The sequence below is a fragment of the Phaenicophaeus curvirostris genome, chromosome 16 (genome assembly GCF_032191515.1).
Source record: "Phaenicophaeus curvirostris isolate KB17595 chromosome 16, BPBGC_Pcur_1.0, whole genome shotgun sequence".
Taxonomy (NCBI): Eukaryota; Metazoa; Chordata; class Aves; order Cuculiformes; family Cuculidae; genus Phaenicophaeus; species Phaenicophaeus curvirostris.
This window is the reverse complement of record NC_091407.1, coordinates 16,433,313-16,454,219: the sequence shown is the minus strand read 5'-3', so window position 1 is coordinate 16,454,219 and position 20,907 is coordinate 16,433,313. Positions and strand designations below refer to the sequence as shown.

At 46.6% G+C, this 20,907-nt stretch overlaps 1 protein-coding gene across 30 annotated transcripts in view; it reads left to right on the top strand.

Moving 5' to 3' along the window:
• Positions 1–20,907, top strand: part of MAPK8IP3 (mitogen-activated protein kinase 8 interacting protein 3) — a 72,567-nt gene that overhangs the window by 12,376 nt on the left and 39,284 nt on the right. For 13 of the 30 annotated variants that reach the window (XM_069870062.1, XM_069870052.1, XM_069870045.1 and 10 more), the window contains exons 2-7: positions 3,981–4,101; positions 4,844–4,914; positions 5,647–5,738; positions 9,692–9,715; positions 12,883–13,027; positions 18,207–18,453. In XM_069870062.1, the coding sequence (XP_069726163.1) occupies positions 3,981–4,101; positions 4,844–4,914; positions 5,647–5,738; positions 9,692–9,715; positions 12,883–13,027; positions 18,207–18,453 (700 nt within the window). Of the gene's footprint in view, positions 1–3,980; positions 4,102–4,843; positions 4,915–5,646; positions 5,739–9,691; positions 9,716–12,882; positions 13,028–15,303; positions 15,827–18,206; positions 18,454–20,907 lie in introns of those variants that run through there. The other 17 variants (XM_069870074.1, XM_069870061.1, XM_069870059.1 and 14 more) reach the window with 8 other exon arrangements.

The following is a 20,907-nucleotide window of genomic DNA, read 5'->3' as shown; positions in this document are numbered from 1 at the left end:
AGGCGAGGGTTGGTACAGAGGGCAGGGGGTGTGCTGGGTGCTTGGGCTGGTTCCAGGAGGGCGAGAGAGAGACCCCAACCAGCCCAGGCAGCACCACGGGGCTCGGCCAGCTGCAGCCACACACCACGAGCCACGAGCCCCAGGACCTCTTCTCCCAGATGACAGGGGACAGGGCGAGAGGGAATGGCCTCAAGCTCCACTATGGAGGTTCAGGCTGGACATTAGGAAAAAGATTTTCACAGAAAGGGTCATTGGGCGCTGGCAGAGGCTGCCCAGGGAGGGGATTGAGTGGTGAGGTGTTTAAGGGACGGGTGGACGAGGTGCTGAGGGACATGGCTTAGTGATTGATGGGAATGGTTGGACTTGATGATGTGGTGGGTCTTTTCCAGCCTGGTGATTCTATGATTTTATGAGTCTGTGACCGTGGTGCAGCATCTGCCTCTGCTCTCTCTGTCTCTCTTCACGAAAGCGGTACAAGGGGGCCTGAAGGGCCTGTGTTCCCCAAACTCCTGGCACCGTGTCGTTGTGGATGTGCTTTATTCTGGAGCGTTTCAAGCTCTGCTGCTCTTAGTGGTGAGCAAGGCTCTTCCCTGGATGCTCTGTGAAATGTCTGCTGCTGGCTTAGTGGAGAAAAAACAAAGCCTGCCCAAATACCCTGCTGAGAGCTTGCTCATACGTAGCGGTGAGCGGCCGTGGGGGCGAGGGCTGAGCTCAGTCACGCTTTCCTCGGGGACAGCGCTGGCAGGGAAGCCTCTCTTCTTCATTCTGCTGGTGGGACTGTTCCATCCTCTCTGGATCTGGGACTTTTCCTGCTCTCAGACCTTCTCATGCACAGGGAAAACCGCAGGTGAGACGGCTTCTGAGGCAGGAGCAGCTGGAAGGTGCTGCACCCCCAGGCAGTGGGGTCCCCCCCACAAATGCCGCTGGTCGATCTCTCCAGCAGACAGGACGGGATGGACTGCAGTTTCACCTGAAATGCTGTTCTTCCCTCAGAATACTTAGGGTAACATTAATATTTCATCTCATTGTCTCCATCTCTCTCTTTTCTCCAAATGGTTAATCGATTTCCAGTTTTCTGTCTCTTTGATTACTTTGAGGCTGCAAAATAGATAGGAGTGAGTAAGAAGACTGGGCCATATTTGTAGAAGACTTAATCTTTCAATCAGTTTGCTCTGAATTAAACCAAACAGCAGTAGCAAATCCAGGGATCCTATTAAAGATGACCTACATAGTGGGAAAAAAATTGGGCTTGTACCTTCTTTTGCCTCTTAATTTACCGTTGAGAAATCTGTGAATGTTGTCATTCAAGTCCATTCATTTTTATTGCTGCTAAAAGCCTCGTTCCTGCCTGGCCTGAGTGGCAGGATCTTGGGTGGAGAACCAGGAGCCAGAGGGCGTCTCATGCCAAGAGGGTGGTGAAAGCTGAGTCAATGCAGTGTGATGAGGATACAACCCTTGGCTGTAATTAACAGAGATTTAGCATAGAGTGGTTCCAGCAGAACTGTGCAAGGGAATGCAGATTAGACCAGGAAAATAGCTTTTTTGGGGGGGAGTGTTGTAGCTTTGATCAGTTCTTCAAATAGAATCATGAAATGGTTTGGGTTGGAAGGGACCTCAAAGCCCATCCAGTCCCACCCCCTGCCATGGGCAGGGACACCTCCCACTGGATCAGGGGCTCCAAGCCCCATCCAGCCTGGCCTGGAACACCTCCAGGGATGGGGCAGCCACCACTGCTCTGGGCAACCTGGGCCAGGGCCTCCCCACCCTCACAGCAAAGCATTTCTTCCCAAGATCTCATCTCCATCTCCCCTCTTTCAGCTGGAAAGGGCTCCCCCTCATGCTGTCCCTGCCCTCCCTGATCAAGAGCCCCTCCCCAGCTTTCCTGGAGCTCCTTTCAGCACTGGAAGCTGCTCTAAGTTCTCCTCAGAGCCTTCTCTTCTCCAGGCTGAACAACCCCAACTCCACATGGAGCGAGTTGAAGTGCTGCTTCTCTTGCTCTGTTGCTCAATGTAGCTGTGTTGGTTAGGACTTTCCCCCCGCCTTTTTATTCACTCTGAAATTATATTGTCACTCTGGAAAATGTTTCAAGCTGATTGCTTTATTGATTTCTCAAAAACCATAAAACATTGGTGGATATTTGTGAGCGACAAAGTGATTTCAATGTTTAATTGACATCTCTGATAAAAAAGCTGACTTAGAAATCACAAACTTTGTACAGTCTTAAGGTTTCATTAAAAAATAAATGTTTAGCCTCTGAGATGATGCTTCTGTAGAAGAATGGTATTGACATTTCTGGTATTTCTAGAAAATACTGCTGGAAAACAACCATAAAGGGGGGGAAAAACCCTTATTGCAGTGAATTTGGGCAAGTGAAAAGCTCAGTTAAAGGTTAAAAGCACTGCAGAACACAGAGTGCAGGACAATGAGACGTGGCTGAAATGCTTTTGATTGTTTCTATAAATACAGATGTGGAGGAATGAAAAGGGGCTCTTTGCTCAGCTGAATTTACTAGGCAGTTGTAAAAGTCTGCGAGGATCACAAGGCACGTAACCCGTCAGTCGTCTGATCTGAGTTCCCAGCCATCGCGATGGCTCCGTGTCACCGCTAATGATTGCGGGAGACGTAACGAAGGATGTGCACACAGCTCATCCTGGGAGAGCAGGCTGACGCGTGTTGTTTCATGTGCAGAATTTAACAAAATAATCTTATTGTGCATTTCAGTGCCTTCATTTCCATGGGAATCTTGCCCCAAAGTGATTTTCAGCAGTCTCGGAGTGCACTGAGGCTTTCCTGTCTTAAAAGAGAGTGGCTGTACCCTCCTGAGTGATGTGGTTTGCAGAGAGCGATGCTTTCTCTGTGCAAAGGAGAGCTGGAGAAGGCTTTTCTTCCGCAGTACCCGTACTTTTGGAAACAGAGATTTCAGCCAGCTGGTGTGCACATGCTGCTGGATCACAGCTCGACCTAAGGAGTGTTTGCAACCAGAGGGCGAGGAGGAGAGGCAGCACCAGGAGCAGAGCAGAGCACTCTTCTAAGCTTCTCATAGCCCCAAAATGCCTCCTGTAGGCTCCTCTTGCTCTATCAACATCCCAAAGGGAGATTAAAGCCCTCTTGGCTTTATCTCCTGCTCGCTCTCTTCCTTTGCAGCTCTGAATCCAGGGCTGCTCCTGGACCCAGTTGTGCTTTTGCTGCTCTGCTCATGGGCTTGTGTTTTTGTTACTGGAGTGGTTGTGGCAGATGGCTCTGTTGCTTCAGCTTCCTTGGATGGGGCTGTTCAGGAGTGATGTGAGGAGACTAGAATTTTTGTGTTGGTAAGGCCAGGATAGGACTTGTTTGGAAGCTGGTGAGGTAGCTTTGCTCTCCTCGCCACTGCAAGCACAGTGTGCTGTGCCTTAGGCTTGGTTTGCTGTAGAGAGGAGGTGTGTGCTTAATGGAGCAACGGGTTTTGGAGTCTTATGGCTTTTTCCATACATTCGTGTCAGGGGCATGACTGGAACCAGCTCAGCTTATGAATCCAGAAGTATGGATTATGGGTTGTTGTTGCACATGGGTACATGCTAGTGTTTAATGCAGAGAAAATCTCGAGAACCAGGCTCGCTTAAGCATGCTCAAAGATTTGAAGCTGGTGTGCTGGAGGCTGCTGCAAGGTCTCCCAGGAGCCTTCTCTTCTCCAGGCTGAACAATCCCAACTCTCTCAGCTTGTCCTCGTACAGGAGGTGCTTCAGCCCTCGAATGCTCATGTTGGACCACAGTTTATATATTAATTGTACATCAAAGATGTACTTTCTCATATAAAATAGTCTCTTCAGCTTGATTAGATGCTATTGTACTAATTATAGTGCTTAAAAATTCTTATTTCCTCTTTTGTAATTTATAGTCTCTCAATTTTTCATTTTTTATGAGGAGAGGAGAAGCCACATTGTTCAAACGCATTTCACATGTATCTTCATCTGTGCCTCCTCCTCTGCTTCTTCCTTGTTTAGAAATTTATAGAGTTTGAAGATGCACTGGAGCAGGAGAAGAAAGAACTACAAATCCAAGTGGAACACCTTGAATTTCAGACTCGACAGCTGGAGCTGAAGACCAAAAACTATGCAGATCAGAGTAAGCAAAGCTCTGCACCAGATATGATCGTGCAGTTTGCCTTCCACATGCTTGTACTGCTGCTTTGTCAATATTGTTCATACTTTTTGTTTGTTTTAATGTAATTTGTGCAAAGCCTGAAATGTCTGGGAATCCCTTAATTTGATTTAAAATGCTGACCCTTCTAAAGTGTGGGATGTATCTGCACTAATTTAGGAGGGCCTACGTTGCTTCTTTCTTTTTTGTGGGGCTTGCTCAGTCTCTCTGGATGCAAGATGTAGGGCATGGGAGAAGCTTCATAACCAAGTTTCCATTTCTCCTTGTCCTTAAATAGAACCTCCCATTCCATTCTATCACATTTGTTTGTTTCTACAAACATTTCCTTAACATGCAGCCGTGTTTTGTCGGCTCAGGCTCCCCATGGAATTCAGTGGTGTTTTGTCCAATACTCTTGCTCCTCCAATAGCCCATCCCACAGGAGAATTGTTGTTGAATGAGGACTTGCAGAGCACCAGACTGCTGCTCAAGATCTCTGCTTTTGGGGTCTTGTGGCACTGTTTGCTCTGCTCATTTTGGGAGTCTGCACGTACCCGTGAACTGCATTTGTAAGGAAGAGCAGAGCCCACAGTGTGCATTATTCTGTTTCTGTTTGTTTTGTTCAGTAGATATAAATTTATTTCTTGACAAAATAGGCTTTGAGACTTCTAGTTTCTTTTGAGAGCCTGGTGTCTGTTTGCTGATGGTTGGAATCTTCTCTTGGTAGTTTCACGACTGGAGGAACGTGAATCAGAAATGAAGAAGGAGTATAATGCTCTTCATCAGCGTCACACAGAGGTAGGATGTCATCTCATTGTTTCTGAAATAATAAACTCTTTGTCTGTAAGTGAAGTCATGTGAAAGAATTCAGCTTTACAGCACTAGTGAGGATTAGAGCTTCTGAACTTTGGGAACATCAGAAATATTTGGAGGGTGTAAAGACTTACGGAGTCACGCTCTTCTCAGTGATGCCCAGTGACAAGACTGGAGGCGTCTGGCACAAACTGGAACGCAGAAGTCTCCTTCTGAACATGAGTAAAAACTTCTTAACTGTGAGGATGCTGCCCAGGTTGCCCAGAGATGTGGTGGAGCCTCCATCCTTGGAGTTCCAAAGCCACCTGGTCCTGGGCAACCTACTCCAGGTGGCCCTGTTTGACCGGGAACATTGGATGGACACAAGGAGGTTCCTTCCAACCCCAACTGTTCTGTGATTCTTTTAACAGAACCCCCACTGCCTCATCTCCCACTGCCAACAAGCCTCCAGGAGACTCTTACATGAGTTTTGGTTGTGCTCTTTCATGGCTTTTCTGTTATGAGATCAAGCTTAAGTAATTTCTGACACTCTTTGCTGTCAGGTTTTCTGTCAGATTAGTCCATTTGCTTACATCGTCAGCTTAGGAGTCAAGCAAAGACAAGGAGAAGTGCAAAAAAAGAAAAAAGATTGGAAATATGTGCTGGAGAAGATCAAACAAAAGCAGAAAATTAGTCTTTTCTTCTCTGTTTTGCTCATGGGTTTTTCTGTCCTCGCAGATGATCCAGACCTATGTGGAACACATTGAGCGGTCCAAGATGCAGCAAGTTGGGGGCAATAATCAAACTGAGGGGAGCCTGCCGGGGAGAAGGTAGGATCAAAACCTCTCTGTGGAATGTGTGCTGCCTGGGAACTTACAAACCGAGTGCACATGTTGGAGAGAGAGAAACCAGGAGCAGAATCTGTCCTTGGGGGCAAGGGTTGTAGCTGAAGCCTTTTTTGTAATGGGTTGTGGGTTTATTTGCTAAGGCTTGGCAAGGAGGAGCTGTGTGGTCTGTTCCAAAGCTTCAGCATTGTCACGCTGCTGTTGACGGGGCCTCTGGGAAAATGCATTTGTATTCGAAGGTAGCGTGTAACAGGTTTATCTATAAAATGAATGGAGGCATCAAATAAAGTATCTGCGTGTGGGTGTGTCTCTGTGTGTCTGACAGCCAGCAAAACTGAAGCAATTAAATGTATTATCCCTTATAACATTTTCCCCCCATCCTGTTTCTTCAAGGGAAGCTTTCTCTAAGTCAGTCACACAATAGACATAATTTGTGCCCAAGAAATGGATTTTTCTCCCTCCTTGCCCCATTTTCAGAGCAACAGACCAGTGAGAACCAGCCTTTGCTTAAAGATGGCAGCGGTAGGACAGAAGTTCAGTATAAGGAGAATGAGGCTTTTGTAGTCTTAGCACAACTTTAAAGCAGAAAAGTTGCAGTTATATTGATTTCAGTACGGATGTATCTGCTTTTAACTGCTCTGTGAAGGAACCCTTTCTCTTTGATGATGCTGTAAACCACAAACGTTGCCCACGGGTGAGGAGTAGATGTGATGTTCCATAAATACTGGTAATAGATCACTGGACACATGATCCATGCAGATTAGGTGTAATCTGTTAAGTCACTCAGCCATAAAAAAGATGTTTTCTGTGGCAATTTTTATGCCTAGCAGATCACTGTCTACATTAATTAACTGCTAATGAGGCAGTTACCTCTGTAGTGACACAGAAGTTTTAAACCAAACCATTTTCCAAGGGAATGATGTAAACAAAGTTAATTTACTGCTGAAATAATATCTTTTTGTTGCCCTTGCCTGTCTTTTTTGAACTTTTGGATTTCTCCTGACCTTGAGGAATGTTAAAAGGTTTTGCACACATATTGACCACCAGCTTTGTGAGCTTTTGGTCTGAAAAATGGACAAAGACAGTGCCAGCTGCACAGGAATACTGGGAAAAGAGTGACTGTGAGGTTCATCCTCCTCTCTTACAAAATATATCTGACTGATCGTGGTTTATAACTGTGAATTTCAGCTGGTTGATATCACTGAACTTCACTCAAATCCCAAATCTTTTGGAAGCATTATGCTAAGGAAAGATGTGGGGAAGGATGTCAGACGCAAAGGGCAGTGTGGGAAAAAAAACAATGAGGGAACTATTGGGATAACAGATAAATATAAAACCATGAAGGCTTTTGAAGTATCTTCTGGTAGGGATGAGGAAGCACAAAAAGCCAGCATTGGGCAAAATTTGGAGATGCAAGGAAGAGAAAAATGATTTGGAATTAAGAATAAAGAATTATATTAAAAAAGGAAGAGTAAGTGAGGATATTTTAGTAACTTTAGGCCTGTAAAAATTAGATACCAAACTGTTAACTGGTTTTGGGGTAATGTAATAGAAAGGAAATTGCAGGGCTTGGTACAGGACATGGAAATCCCCTCTGAGAGAAGAGACCCAACTCCACCTTGTCAATGAAAGAGACTTGAAGGACAGAATGGGAGTAGGAAAAGACATGAATCTTCAGAAACTTTAGTAACTGGCCTGGGTCTCCTGCTGGGTTCCCTGCATCATTAGAGTCATACAATGTCCTGAGCTGGAAAGGACCCCTGAGGATTATTGAGTCCAACTCCTGACCTCACACAAGGCAACCTAAAGGTTAAACCAGATATCTAAGGGCACCTTACAGCAGCTTTCCAGTACCTGAAAGGGGCCCCAGGAAAGCTGGGAAGAGGCTTTTTGTCAGGGATTGCAGAGAGAGGATGAGGGGGAATGGTTTTAAGCTGAAAGAAGAGAGATGGAGAAATGTTCGGAAGAAATGTTTTGCTGTGAGGGTGGGGAGGCCCTGGCCCAGGCTGCCCAGAGCAGTGGTGGCTGCCCCATCCCTGGAGGGGTTCAAGGCCAGGTTGGATGGGATTTGGAGCAACCTGATCCAGTGGGAGGTATCCCTGCCCCTGGCAGGGGTAGGACTGCTTGGGCTTGGAAGTCCCTTCCAACCCAAACCATTCTATGATTCTATAGTAAGATTTTTATACTCATTTATAAGGCTACCAAAGCCTTGTGTAAAAGAAGGCAAAGTGATTATACTTGAATGAAGGGGGGCTGTTTACCCTTCCTCTTCTGACAGTGTCGTAGTTCAGAACAGAGGATCTCACAGTGTTCCTTGCAGAGAAGCGGAACTAAAGGCCGTTGTAGTTGTGGAGTGGCAGCGTGTAGTGAGTTCTCTCTGCGCTCTATTTTCTGCAAAACCATTAATCAGTCTCACAACAGAGAATCGTTTAGGAGAATAAGGATAATGATACAATACAGCGCTTGGTGTGTGCCTAAAAGTGCATAAAAAACTCTTGGGGAAACAAAAAATTGTGAGATGTTCCTGGGCAACAGAGACAGGAGGAGTGCGGGGAGCAAGAGCAGACATAGTGTTAAAAGAACCAGTTGTTTATAGGTGTTCTCCTCCTCATAAAATATCCCATGTCAGGCTGTTTTTCTTCCTTGTCCTCTCCGCTTCACGGTCTGGATGTCCCCAGTGAGCTCCCAGGATCCTGATGCTGCAGCTGGAATGGGAAACTCTGTTAGGTGTGTTTCCCTGCCCACTTATGCTCTGTACATAAGGATATATCTGTGGAAACACTGACATAGTAAATTATGAAAGTATTGTAGGCAAAAGGCTGCCTAGGGCCTCTCTTTTAAAGGGAGAACTACCTTTAAAACTACCTTTAGAACTACCTACCTGCCAGACCTGGGTTGGACTATATCGCAGAAATTGATTTTAACGAGGTTTTCCTTCCCTAACTTTCAAATATGCTAAAATTAATAATTACTTCATGTAATCATTCATTGAAAGAGATGTGTAGTGAAAAGTGCTACTGGTTGTAGCTGCCAGGTTGCCGTCCTTGGGGATGAAGGGTGAAAATTTCCATCCTTGTTTGCCTCTTCGTATTAGAGAAGTCAGTCTGTTACCCTTTGAAATGGGACATATTGCTCTTCTCCTGGGGGAGAAGGAGAGGGAAATGCTGTCTGTGAAATTGTCTCTGTTCTTGGGGAGGAGGAGAAGGAGAAGGAGAAGGAGAAGGAGAAGGAGAAGGAGAAGGAGAAGGAGAAGGAGAAGGAGAAGGAGAAGGAGAAGGAGAAGGAGAAGGAGAAGGAGAAGGAGAAGGAGAAGGAAAAAAAAGGAGACTGAAAACACTGTGAAAGCCCCTGCTGGGGCCACGATCCCAGTTTGTAGGAACTACCAGTGGGAAATGGGAGATCTTCCTTCATCTCCAGCTTTGCACTGTTGGGGTGTGTGCAGCTGTGTGTATGTGCTTGTGCACAGGGACGTGGGACAGATGTGAGGGTTTGGGGCACTGCACAGCTGGATGGGCGTGAACACCAGCACTTTTGTATAGTAGTGAACTGACTTGCACTGGGGGGACAGGGAGCGTGATTCCTCATGGCCTGTCGCACAAATTGGAGTGCGTTTATTTATTGTCATCTATGGATGTGCTGGGGTGCGTTAGGCTGTGTCAGGGGTGCGTATTTGCCTAAGACCGTAAGTACCCCAAGTGTGTTTGCCTGTCCCTAGGGAGAGTGTGTGCAGGAGTGGTTGGGAGGGTTATCTGCTGCCATCCAAGAGGGTGGTGGGCACGGGACGCACTTCCACGTGGTGTGGGTTGTGGTGCATGCAATACCCTCTGTCTGTTGTAGAATTGCACGTCTGCATGACCTTTGCTCACTAATGGTTGTTCTTTTGTCTCGCTTTTTGTGCGGTTGCTGCTCTGTTTTGGCTGTTCTGTTTGTCACTGCAGTCATCGCCAGTCGTGGAGGAAAAGGTAAATCCTATTGCTGCATCTTAACTTCATTAATGCTCATTGTGGAGATTGCTGTTGAGTGGTGACAGTGTCATGCTGGGAACGTACTGCATGGGGACATGTTTGCCTTCTTTATCTACTGGACTTGGTCCTTTGGGTGAGCCCCCATGCTGCTGGGATAATGTATTGGGAAGAAGCTTGTGTGCACAAAGGCAGAAGATGCAGAAGTTCAGTCCCAAACCAGAATCAGTCCTCTGTGACTGGACATTTACACTTCCAATCACAGAGCATTCCTAAAAGTCATATTATCTCCCTTGTTTTACTTTATTTACCCACGAGTGGGGCAGCAAACGCATTGCTAGCTCTCCAAAGGAACTTCTGACTTCAGGTGGGGCAGCGAGTCCTGCACCTGGAGCCTGCAAAGAGAACAGTTCTCATCTTTAAATGCTGGCAAACAAAATCAGAGTTTTGTTATGTTTTATAAGCTTTAGGATATTACTTGTAGAGCATCAGTATCCCAGGTGTTGGCTACTGCAGAGTTTGAGGAGTTTGCTGTTCACCTCATAACTAACACAAGATGGAACTGTCCAAGTGTAGAGAAACACCGTGTGCTTGAAAGAATTTGTTATATGGAGGTTACCCCAGCCCTTGGAATACAGACCAGCCCTGAAGATACTCCAAGGGTCTTTGAAGACTTGTAGCCAGCCCAGGACTGCAGAGCTAAAGTTGGCTCATCCGTAGTGTTTCATTTTTCCCCATCCCTGGGAGGTTCAGAAGAGGCTGGAAGGTGTTTCCAGATAAACTCAGCATGGACATTTCCCAGTGCTCATAGAATCATAGAATAGTTTGGGTTGGAAGGGACCCCAAAGTCCATCCAGTTCCACCCCCTGCCTTGGGCAGGGACACCTCCCACTGGATCAGGGGCTCCAAATCCCATCCAACCTGGCTTTGAACCCCTCCAGGGATGGGGCAGGCACCACTGCTCTGGGCAACCTGTGCCAGGGCCTCCGTACTCTCATAATGAAAAAATTCCTCTCTATGTCTAGCCTAAATCTGCCCCTTTCTTGTTTAAAACCATTCCCCCTTGTCCTATCACCACAAGCCTTTGTAAACAGCCCCTCCCCAGCTTTCTTGTAGCCCATTCAGATACTGGAAGGTCACTCTCAGGTCTCCCCGCAGCCTTCCCTTCTCCAGGCTGAACAATCCCAAGTCTCTCAGCCTGTCCTCATATGGGAGGTGCTTCAGCTCCATGTTGAAGTCCTTTCCTGAACATCCTACAGCTTCTGATGCTACCGAGACTTTGTACTTCTTTTCTCCATTTAGTGAGGGCCGTGAGGTTCATATGTTCCCTGTACAGTCAGTGGGGTGTTGGATCTCCTTGCATGGTTTTGAATCTCTTTGTAATCTCTTGTACATAATGTTTTATGGCTTTTAGATGAGTACAGTGCCAGAGGTGAAGATTTCATAGGAGGGAGAAAATTGCCCTAGTATGTTATAGAGAAACTTAAAACACAGCTGTGTGAAACTTCCAGGGTCTTGGAATGATAGCAGTAGGATAAGGAAAGGTAAATGCAGGGAGGCGGAAAGAGGTAAATGTACTTTGGCATCATGGCCCAGTAAGAGTGGGTATAAACGGCCTCTCACCAGTCGGGGTTTAGGCAAACAGCGCTGTAGTGTTTTCTATAAACCTTTAGTGATTGCTGGTATTTAAAAGGAACAAGCACCAAGATACCTTTTGAGTGGAAAAGCTACGAGGAAACCAGTAATCCCTATCATACATGAATCCAATTTTGAATCTGTTGGAAGATCATTGCACCTTCACTGTAAAAGAAAGTGAGGTTCGCCAGGGTGTGTCAGTGATCTGTGCTCCTCTAAAATCCTTATAAGAGAGTTTGTCTATGAAACTTTCATGTATCAGTCTTTAGGATCTTCAGGACAGGATCTTAGGGAAAGTGCATCCCAAATCTCCTTGCTGGACCACGCTGGAAACTCCCTTGTACCTATCTTGGATAGGTCATGGCAAGGAACTGTTCCTCAGCGTGTGTAATGCTGACCCAGTGATGCGGAGTGCTGTGTTGGCATTGGGCATTGTGGTTTTCTCCACAAAGATTGTCTCCTCTGCTCGACACTCCACCTCCTTCCTTCAGAAATGAGCTGGTTCCTGCACCATCTTCCATGTTATGTGTGTACATGTGTCCCGTAGGTCCGACTGCAGGCGTTTCTCCCGTGACAGAGGTGGTTGTGGTGGTTGCCCTGCTTGATCGTCAGCCCAGTGCTGATGGTCATTAAAGAATGGTACACGAGGGGCTGGGTCCTAGATTTTTTTGGTCTCAAAACCTGGGCCAGCTTTTAGGTCCAGGATCAAACCCGCAGCTAGCTGCTCACCTGCAGTTGCCAGAAGGAAGAGCATGAAGAAAACCTCGCTACAGATGTCTGGCAACATGGATGATGCAGTCGTTTATACCTTTGTTTAATTTCTGAATTTTGAGTGCATAGTAATATGGGTATGGAGAGAGGATCAGAGAGTATAATTATTATTATTTTTCTTAATTAATATTAGAAGTGATCCAAGCCCCTCTGATTTCTGCTAGCGGAGCTAACCAGTTTTGGGGTGGACAGTACAGAAGTGCCATGTTGATTACTCTTGCTTAAAAGAAAACAGGAGACTTGGAACAAGATCATCTTTAAGGTCCCTTCCAACCCAAACCATTCAATGATTCTATGAGAAGCCTCTTTCCTGACTGTGATGACATCTCTAGGATTTATGGGAGCTTCTTTTTTGCTGTGGAAGTTGTTTGCTGTGGCTTGTTTTCCCCCGGTACCTCTGTGTCTCCGAAGATGCCCCGGGTTAAATTGGCTGGTGGGTCCCTGCACTTCTGCGTGTCCCCTAAATGTTTGGTACTGAGGGAGAAGTCAGTCCCACCCGCTGTGGTCACTTACCCCCCTCCCTCTCAGAGTCTTCCCGGAGGGGATCCAGCTCTAGCAGCAGACACCATGGTCTGGATGGACAGCACTGTGGAAACATGGGAGCTGGGAGTTCATACAGCTGCTACGTAAGGGGAAGAAGTGCAATTCAGTTTCTAGTGGCTAATAGTTCACATAAGGTAGTTTGCTGCTGCTTTTCTGTAAGAACCTTGTAAACAGCTAACAGATTGGTTTCCCCTCTCTCTCTCTGTTTCTCTCTTTAGCAGGAAGGAGCGTCCTAATTCTCTGAATGTCTTCCCCCTCGCGGATGGCATGGTATGTGGACAGATAGGGGCCAAGATCATCCCAGCACTGGACCACTGGCACCTGAGTGACCTCGGCCAGCTGCAGTCCAACTCCAGCTACAAGGTTTAATAGACCATACGGAGCAAGGGTTTCCCAGTCTCCCGCTGTCGATAGCATCCCATGTTTTCATTAAGACGGAGACCAATCTGTGTCCATAACCCTTTGCAGCCTCTCCCTGCTGTGTGTTTGTTCCATGTGCTGGGGGATGTTCTTTGGCAGATCTGGCATAAGGTGCGGGAGGGGTTTGACACAGCTCCTCGTGCTTCGTGTCTCAGTGAGCATCTCCTTTACTTGACTGGCCCCAAGCCGAGAGGAATGTGTGGGGATGCAGATAGAGATTTAGGGAAGATAAATCCTTCCCTTTTTTTTTGTAGCTTATTTGGGAGAGGCAGTGGTGGAACCTGGACCCTCTCTGCTGCTCTGTAAGAGCAATGCTTTTGCACCTCAGCTGGGACCAGGCATTGGGTTGTGCTTGGTCTCTAGGGTTTGTCCTTTTTGACTGATCTGTCCTGGCCTTCCTGTCTTCAGTACAAAGGGCTCCTGATGCTCTCTGGATGCCCAAGTCTTGCACCGTGCTCTAAGGTCTTCAGTTCCTCGTATATCTTGTCATTGCTGTAAACTTGTATTATCTACTTTCAATACGCTTGACACCTTCGATGCGCTGCCTTCTGCACCGGGGCTTGCCAAAACACTCACCACCCCACAACTGCGCTGATGCAGCTGCATGGTCCTGCCTCTTGCTTGTGGGGCTCTATCCTCTGGAGACTGGCCTGAGCTCAAAGACTGAGGTATTGTGCTCTTAGCTGATGACTCACTGCAATTTTTTAGTTTAGACTACACGTGGAAACCCACGTTCCCCATGAGCTGTACCTGCAGACTCCTCAAAGTCTTTGTGTTTGGGATCCCACTGAATTCCTCTTTCAATGATGTTCCACAAATGCCAGTGCTGCATCTACCCAGAATGGCTTACAGAATGTCCACCAGTATCTCACAGAGCTTCTGGGTTCCTTTAAAAGTAACTGACGAAATGGACTTTCTCTCTGCCTGGAATTTGTAGAACATCAGGTGCTTTATGTGTCACATCTAAAGACTGGTCTCTTTTTGAGAAGCCGTAAATAATTTTATCCTGTGAGGCAGTAAAGGCAAAGAAGAGGGAGTAAAAAACTAACCCAAGAAACCCCTCAGGTTTTTTTTGTACCTGTTCTGTATGTCTCTAAATTGCATTAATGGTACTTTGGCTGGGGGACCCTGCAGGAGGGGCTTCCTTGAGGCATAACACAAGAAATACAGAGAAATCTGAAAATGAGACAAATCCAATATTTACACAGAAAACAAAGCAGCAGCTTCCCTTTTCTAATAGCACCTTTGTAAAGTAGCCAGGCATAGCCCAACACAAACCTCAGTACCTCACTAGCCCCCTGCCACCACCTTGGAAGTCCAAAAGCAAGATCTTTGGGGAGGGTGGAGACTGTCCTTGGAACCCAACCCACAGAAGTTTGGGAAACAGAGCAACTGCAGGATGCCAGTTGGGTCCTGCAGGAATTTCTGGAGAGCTTTGCCTGGAAACAGGGGATAGCAATGACGTAGTTTGGGGTGTTAAAGGGGTTGGAACTGGATGGGCTTCAAGGTCCTTTCCAGCCCAAACCATCTGTGATAGTGGAAATAAGGATAAGGCATAACTGTGTTTCTTCGGACTGGTGCGGTGCCAGCACAACACTGCTGCGAGGGCACAGGCAGCAAGCAAAATGCACAGAGACCACCCCGCTTCTGTTTCTGGAACCAGTTTCTTCCTTGGGTTCTGCACATTGTGGTGTGAACGTGCCCCTGGGCTCTTCAGCGATCAGGTGTGTGTGGCGGGGGGCAGTTGTTAGAGAAGAGCTGGGAGGACATTAGATCCATCATCCATAGACATGCTAAGGTGTAATTCTTTAAGTGGTACCATTGCAGAGGTTCTAAAAGAAGTTGAGTGGATCTCATTGCTGACCCAGTGTGTGCAGTGCAGGAGAATGCAGCAGGAACCCCTGGGAAGCTTTGATGTCCCAGTTGAGGTGATGGAGGGTTACTGGCTGGGTCTCTTAGTGATTTGGTGGTGCAGAGACTCCCATTCTTGGTTCCAAGTAGGCTTTGTGCAGAAGGAGATGTATCCGATGGGTAGTGCTGGCGTTTGTGCAGGTGCTCATTAGGGAAACTCAGCAGTGGGGTGTGGGAGGCTGGCCAGGAGGGTGGAGTGAGAGAGCTTGGGCTGTGGAAGCCTTGGATGGGGTAGCATGTTGTGGAGGATTTCCTAAGGGAACAGAGCAAATCTATGGATAAGTAAAGGATATGACTGACTGACTAGATGTGCAGTTTGGAACGGAGATTTTCCTCCTGCAAGCTTCTGGCACACCCTCTGACTGGAATGCTTTTTCTTACATGGGTTGCATGACTCTCTACAGCACTGCTCACACACTCCTTGCTTTTTCTCTAGCAGCTCTGATATTTCACTGACATTTAAGTGCACGCCCATGACTCTCCCTCCCAGTATCTATATCCTGACTTTTCTGACTCGTTTCCCTTCTCCATGGGGCCATATGACGATTACAGTTCAAGTGTCCATGTAGACTCATTATTACTTCTGTTTTAGTTGCTGCCATCATGTTATTTTATTTTTGCCTTCAGTTGTACATTTATTTTATATGCTGTTTTGGAGATGAAAGTCCTTAACGTTTTTGTTTTTATGTACTATGCTTTCAGTGTTATAACCATACAGTTGTGGCTTCTCATGGGGACATATGACTGCTATGAATGTTGGGCCTTTGCAATGCATTTTGGAGGTCACTGCTACACATTTGATGTTTAGGAGGTTGACAGGTATGGCTGTAGGTAAGTGGTGGGTGTGGAGAGGACACTTTGGGTGAGCTCTGGGGTACGGACGATGCCTCCTGTGCTGTAGAGGAGAGACGCACAGTGGAATACTTAGCATTAGCGAAGCACTCGGGACAATAGAAGGAAGACACCAGTGAAGATTGTTAGAGTATCTGGCCTGTGAAAAGGCAGGCCGCAGTAGTATTTGTGTTTGGGAGAAAATGCAGGCTGGTAGGTTGAGAAAATACATTTTCTAGGTAATTATAAAACTCAGATGTATAACTACAGTGAAGTGAATGACCAGGGTAATCACTCGCTGGCGTGTTCTGAGTGAGGGGCAGATGACGTTGATGAACAAGAAGTTGCAGGGTGTCTCTGATGCAGATATCGCCCTGCAGACACCGATGATACGGGGTTTCTGAATGATACCTGGTTCCTAAGAACAAGGAATGAACGGGCTTCCCTGGGTGTCTCTAACAGTGCTGAGACACTCATGGACTTTGATTACGCAGTGGGTACAAGAACATCTCCGAACCATTTCATCTAACAGAAGTTTTGTTTGGCAAGAGAGGTTTTATGGTTGCATTCTACACTTGATGCTCTCTGTCCCTTTGTACATCAGGAATCCCACCAGGCAAAGTGCAGCTGAAGTAACACAAGGCTTTGTGGATCTTATTGCTTCTCAAAAACCTGGTTTGACTTTTTCTTCAAATATTAGCAAAGTAGGAACACAACGTAGAGGTGTGAGGTGTGGTTTGCACATGCAGCCTAAGTGAAAAGTCCCCATCTCAGCCTTGATGCTAAAATCAGCAAATGTGCAGGCAGATGATGTGAATGTCCAGGTGTGGAAAGCAGGTGCTGTCTGGACTGATGGTGCAGAAACGATATTCCAAATGGGGATCGTATGTAATGGTAATGCAGGTTCTAAAAATCTTAATTGATAATACAAATGCAAAGATGCAGTGTAAAACCTTTCACTTCCCCAGTGCAACGTCCTGCAGGGTGTTTTCAAATAAGCATGTAGAGGCCAGTCTAATTAAAGGAAGATCTTAATAAGATTACAGATTTAAAAGAAAAATGGCTGCAAAGGGTTAAGTCACCATTTTTTTCAGTCTTCTCTCTCATCTCATTTTGAATTTTTTTGTCACGTTACAAAGTTATTATTAGTATAAGAGAATGAGGCTTCCAAACCAGTGAAGTGAAACAGCATCACAGCTCCAAGGTTGGAAGGCTCTGAGCGGCCTCTGAGCAGAATCGGGATCTTTGGAGTCCTTGCACCGGAGGGGAGAGGCAAGGAGTAAAGGTTAAAGCTGGGTCTGGATGTGCAGATGCTGAATGTCGCTGCACCCAATTCCATCTCATTATCACATGTACCTCTTCACATCAATTTGTCACCACCCCACAGGCAGTCGTTAGAGTGAGCTGCCCTGGGGAGATCTCTGGTGGGTCTGGGACTGATCACAGCACTGGTCGGGTTCTTAATTGGCTGACTTGTGAAGCAGCACGGGTTTAGTTGATAAACAAGGGTTGCAGAATAAAATCCCGACAGAGCCTTGAAAGCCTCCTGTGTTTCTCCGGAGGTGGAATTACAAGAAATGGGGCTGTCATGTCTGTAAAAACTGAGAACCATTTGTGTGCGTTTCACACTGGAATCCATCTCCTTTGTTACTTTGTCAGCTTCTGAGTTTTTGATTCTTGAGTCTTGTCGTTCTGTCGTTTGGAAGCGGGGACCCCACCTCCCTTTGTACTGTGTTGTCAAGCTGGACCCATGCCTGGCTTACTTCTGCAGAAGGTGGTACAGGGACGCAGGTCTCCTGTGCCAGCAAAGTCAGACCATCCCAGCCTGGTGTCTGCTTTGCCTCTGCACTTCAGTGTCAAACCCACTTTGCTGTTCTCCCATTGAGGTTGTGTTGATGGCTTACAGCAATGACATCGCCCAAGACCTCTAAGAAGCCACTTCAGGTCCTTCCCAAGCAATATCTGTGTTGCCTTCTGCTCTTGGGAACCGCTGGCCTGACTTACCGCAAATGCCAAGGCCCTTCTGGTTCCACCGTGGTCGGTGTGAGCTGTGGGTGCTTTTCACTTGTGCTGAGGCTGCCTTTCCTGGGCTGCGGGATGGAGAGGTGCCACACATGTGAAGAACAGTGTTTAGTGGGAAAGGAGGAAGGATGTCCATCCTTTCCCAGGTGGGATTTGCTTGCTGAGTTCAGCACGAGAACTCACTGCTTGGTTGTGGTTGCAGTGCCTGATGTCACCAGCAAGTGCTGGATGTGCAGTGAGTGAGGCTCATTCTCCATAATGCTTTAAGGCAGCCATACGCCAACAAATGGGAGATTAATTGAAATGTATAGCTGTGCTTTTCCCTTTTTGTCCCTCCCCCACTCTGGAACTGTCACAGTGCCCTCAGGATGAAATGTCTGAGTCTGGGCAGTCCTCAGCAGCTGCCACGCCGAGCACCACCGGCACCAAATCCAACACTCCCACGTCGTCTGTGCCCTCTGCCGCCGTCACACCTCTGAATGAGAGCATCCAGCCCATGAGCGAATACAACGGCACGACCAAGAGCAATAAGAGGACACGAGAAAAACGCAACAGCCGGAACATGGAAGTCCAGGTCACGCAGGAGATGAGGAATGTCAGCATCGGTATGGAAGCTGGAGCTTGGGTATTTGGGCATTGAAGTAATTGACTTGCCAGTGTTTGTGTCCCTCTGTCACAGGACTGGGAGGCTGAGGGGTGATTGGCTGCATCAGGATAGAATCTGAGGTGGCCTTACTTCAGCAGATCTGTGAGCGAGCCCGGGCTGATGGCAGTGGTGGGGAGTGGGTGTTTAAACTGTCAGTAACAGGAATGGTTTCACAAATACACACGACAAGAATAGGTTATTGAGGTCAATCCCTTGCAGCTGCGTTCACCCGTGTCATGGAACCTCTTTCACGCACAGTCAAGTCCCATCTTAGTCTGACCGAGCTGTTGGAAAGCCGTTTTGGGATCCCATCAATATGATAGTTAAAAGCTTCCATTTAGCTTTCTCTCTGGATTTATGTGTAAAAGTATTTTTGATCTGGTTGTTCATACACCAAATCTGTTGGTTAAGTTAAACAATTATCTTCCCTTCTGTGTGTTTACCGCACACCCTGATGGGTTTAAAAATAGCAGTTCTAGCCAACTGGTTTTCTCAGCTAAATGAGCCATTTTCTTTCAGTCAATCTCTCATCTAAGAAGCTCCTCAAATCTCTGGTGATTCCAGTTATTTGATCTTCACTTGCTGGAGTCCTGTAGTAATTTGAATTCATGAGTTCTTGCCAGGAAAGCCATCACCTAAGCTTGTTTAAATAAAGAAAAAGGTGTAATAACATGGTAAGAACCCTTTCCTGTCTCTTCTAATATAGCTGTGCCGATGTAGCGTCTGAACAGCTCTCAGGATGCATTGGATTCAGACTTGCAGCAGCCTTCAGAAACGAGCAGTGTTCTGGTTTACGGGTCATGAACTTAGATACAACAGGACTGTAAAACTAGCTGGAGGTCATAAGGCAGATCTATGCAGGAGCAAGGGGGGAGCGTAGATCTCCAAGGTTGGCATCTAACCAGATAATCATCTTTTTTTTTACTGAGTAATACAGAGGAAATTCTTCTGCTAATGTTCACGGCTGGTTCCTAACAAATGAAGTCCGTGAGCCAACATCACTCTTATCGTGAAGAAATTCCTCCTTATGTCTAGTCTAACTCTGCTCCTCTCCAGTTTATCCCCATTGCCCCTCCTCCTATCACCACAAGCTATGTGAACAGCCCCTCCCCAGCCTTCTTGTAGCCCCTTCAGGTACTGGAAGGTCACTGTAAGGTCTCCTCAGAGCCTTCTTTTCTTCAGGCTGAACAATCCCAACTCCCTCAGCTTGTCCTCAGTTTGCTGTGTGTGTGCAGCTCTGAAGCCATTAGGCATGTGAAGGCTGCTTTTTTTTTGGTGAAAAGATCCCTCTGTGGAGTCTACTCAAGGCCGAGAGTTGGATCTTTTCTCTTACTCTACCTGTTCAGCCTTTCAGCCGTTTCTCACATGAAATGCCAAATCAGATCTCCATGCTGAGGAGGAACACAGGTACTTGAATTTTAATCAGAGATACTTTAATTTTTTTCCACCACGGCATTGGTGGATAAGGCAGAATAACCAACATCATCTACTTGGACTTGTACAAAGCCACTATCTGTCGTATTTAAGAGGTTCACAGCAGTCTGGTAAAGTTCTCACCACTGATGAAGCTGTGATAGGCAGGTATAGGCTGGACATAAGGAGGAATTTCTTCACAATGAGAGGGGTGAGGCCCTGGAACAGGTTTCCCAGGGAAGCTGTGGCTGCCCCGTCCCTGGAGGTGTTCAAGGCCAGATTGGATGGGGCTTGGAGCCCCTGATCCAGTGGGAGGTGTCCCTGCCTGACTTTATGATTCTGCTTTATGCATCTGTTAATCAAATGTGTGTTGATGTTGCCTTTGGGCTGCAGTACCAACAAAAGATACTCCAGAGAGATCTGCAGGAAAGCTTGAATAAAACGAAAGGAAGCTCTTCTGTGAGCTTGAGAACCAGTGATGTATGGATGCCTGCTTTGGAACAGGGTGCACATCACGCTTTGCCCGCAAATGTGGCATTTGTTGCCAACAGGTGCCCAGTGCCAGCCTTAAAGAATGGAATCAACACTCTAGGTGTCATGGGCCTTGTGTCTTTGGCTCTTGAGGCCATTTGGAAAGGTCAAAAATCTCACATCTGCCATCGCTGAGGAACTGAAGCAGTTTACAGATTAGATCTTTAGATCCTTGGAGACTTTCCTGTGCCAACACACACTGTTCATATTGCTTGTTCAGAATAGGTACAAGTCGGAGCTTGGGGACAGTTCTGTATCCAATAAATGTGACTTGACAAGAGGAGAGAGTTCCTTATTCTTTAAATACTGGCTTCAAGCTGTATGTAGGTTTCGTTTGTCAGGTTTTAAGTGAAATTTCACTGTAATGGGTTTCTAAACCAGCTGCAGACTTGAGAATTTGTATTGAGAAATTATTTCTATTAAAACTAAATACTGCCAGTTGATAGTGACAGCCAGCTCTGCGGAGCTG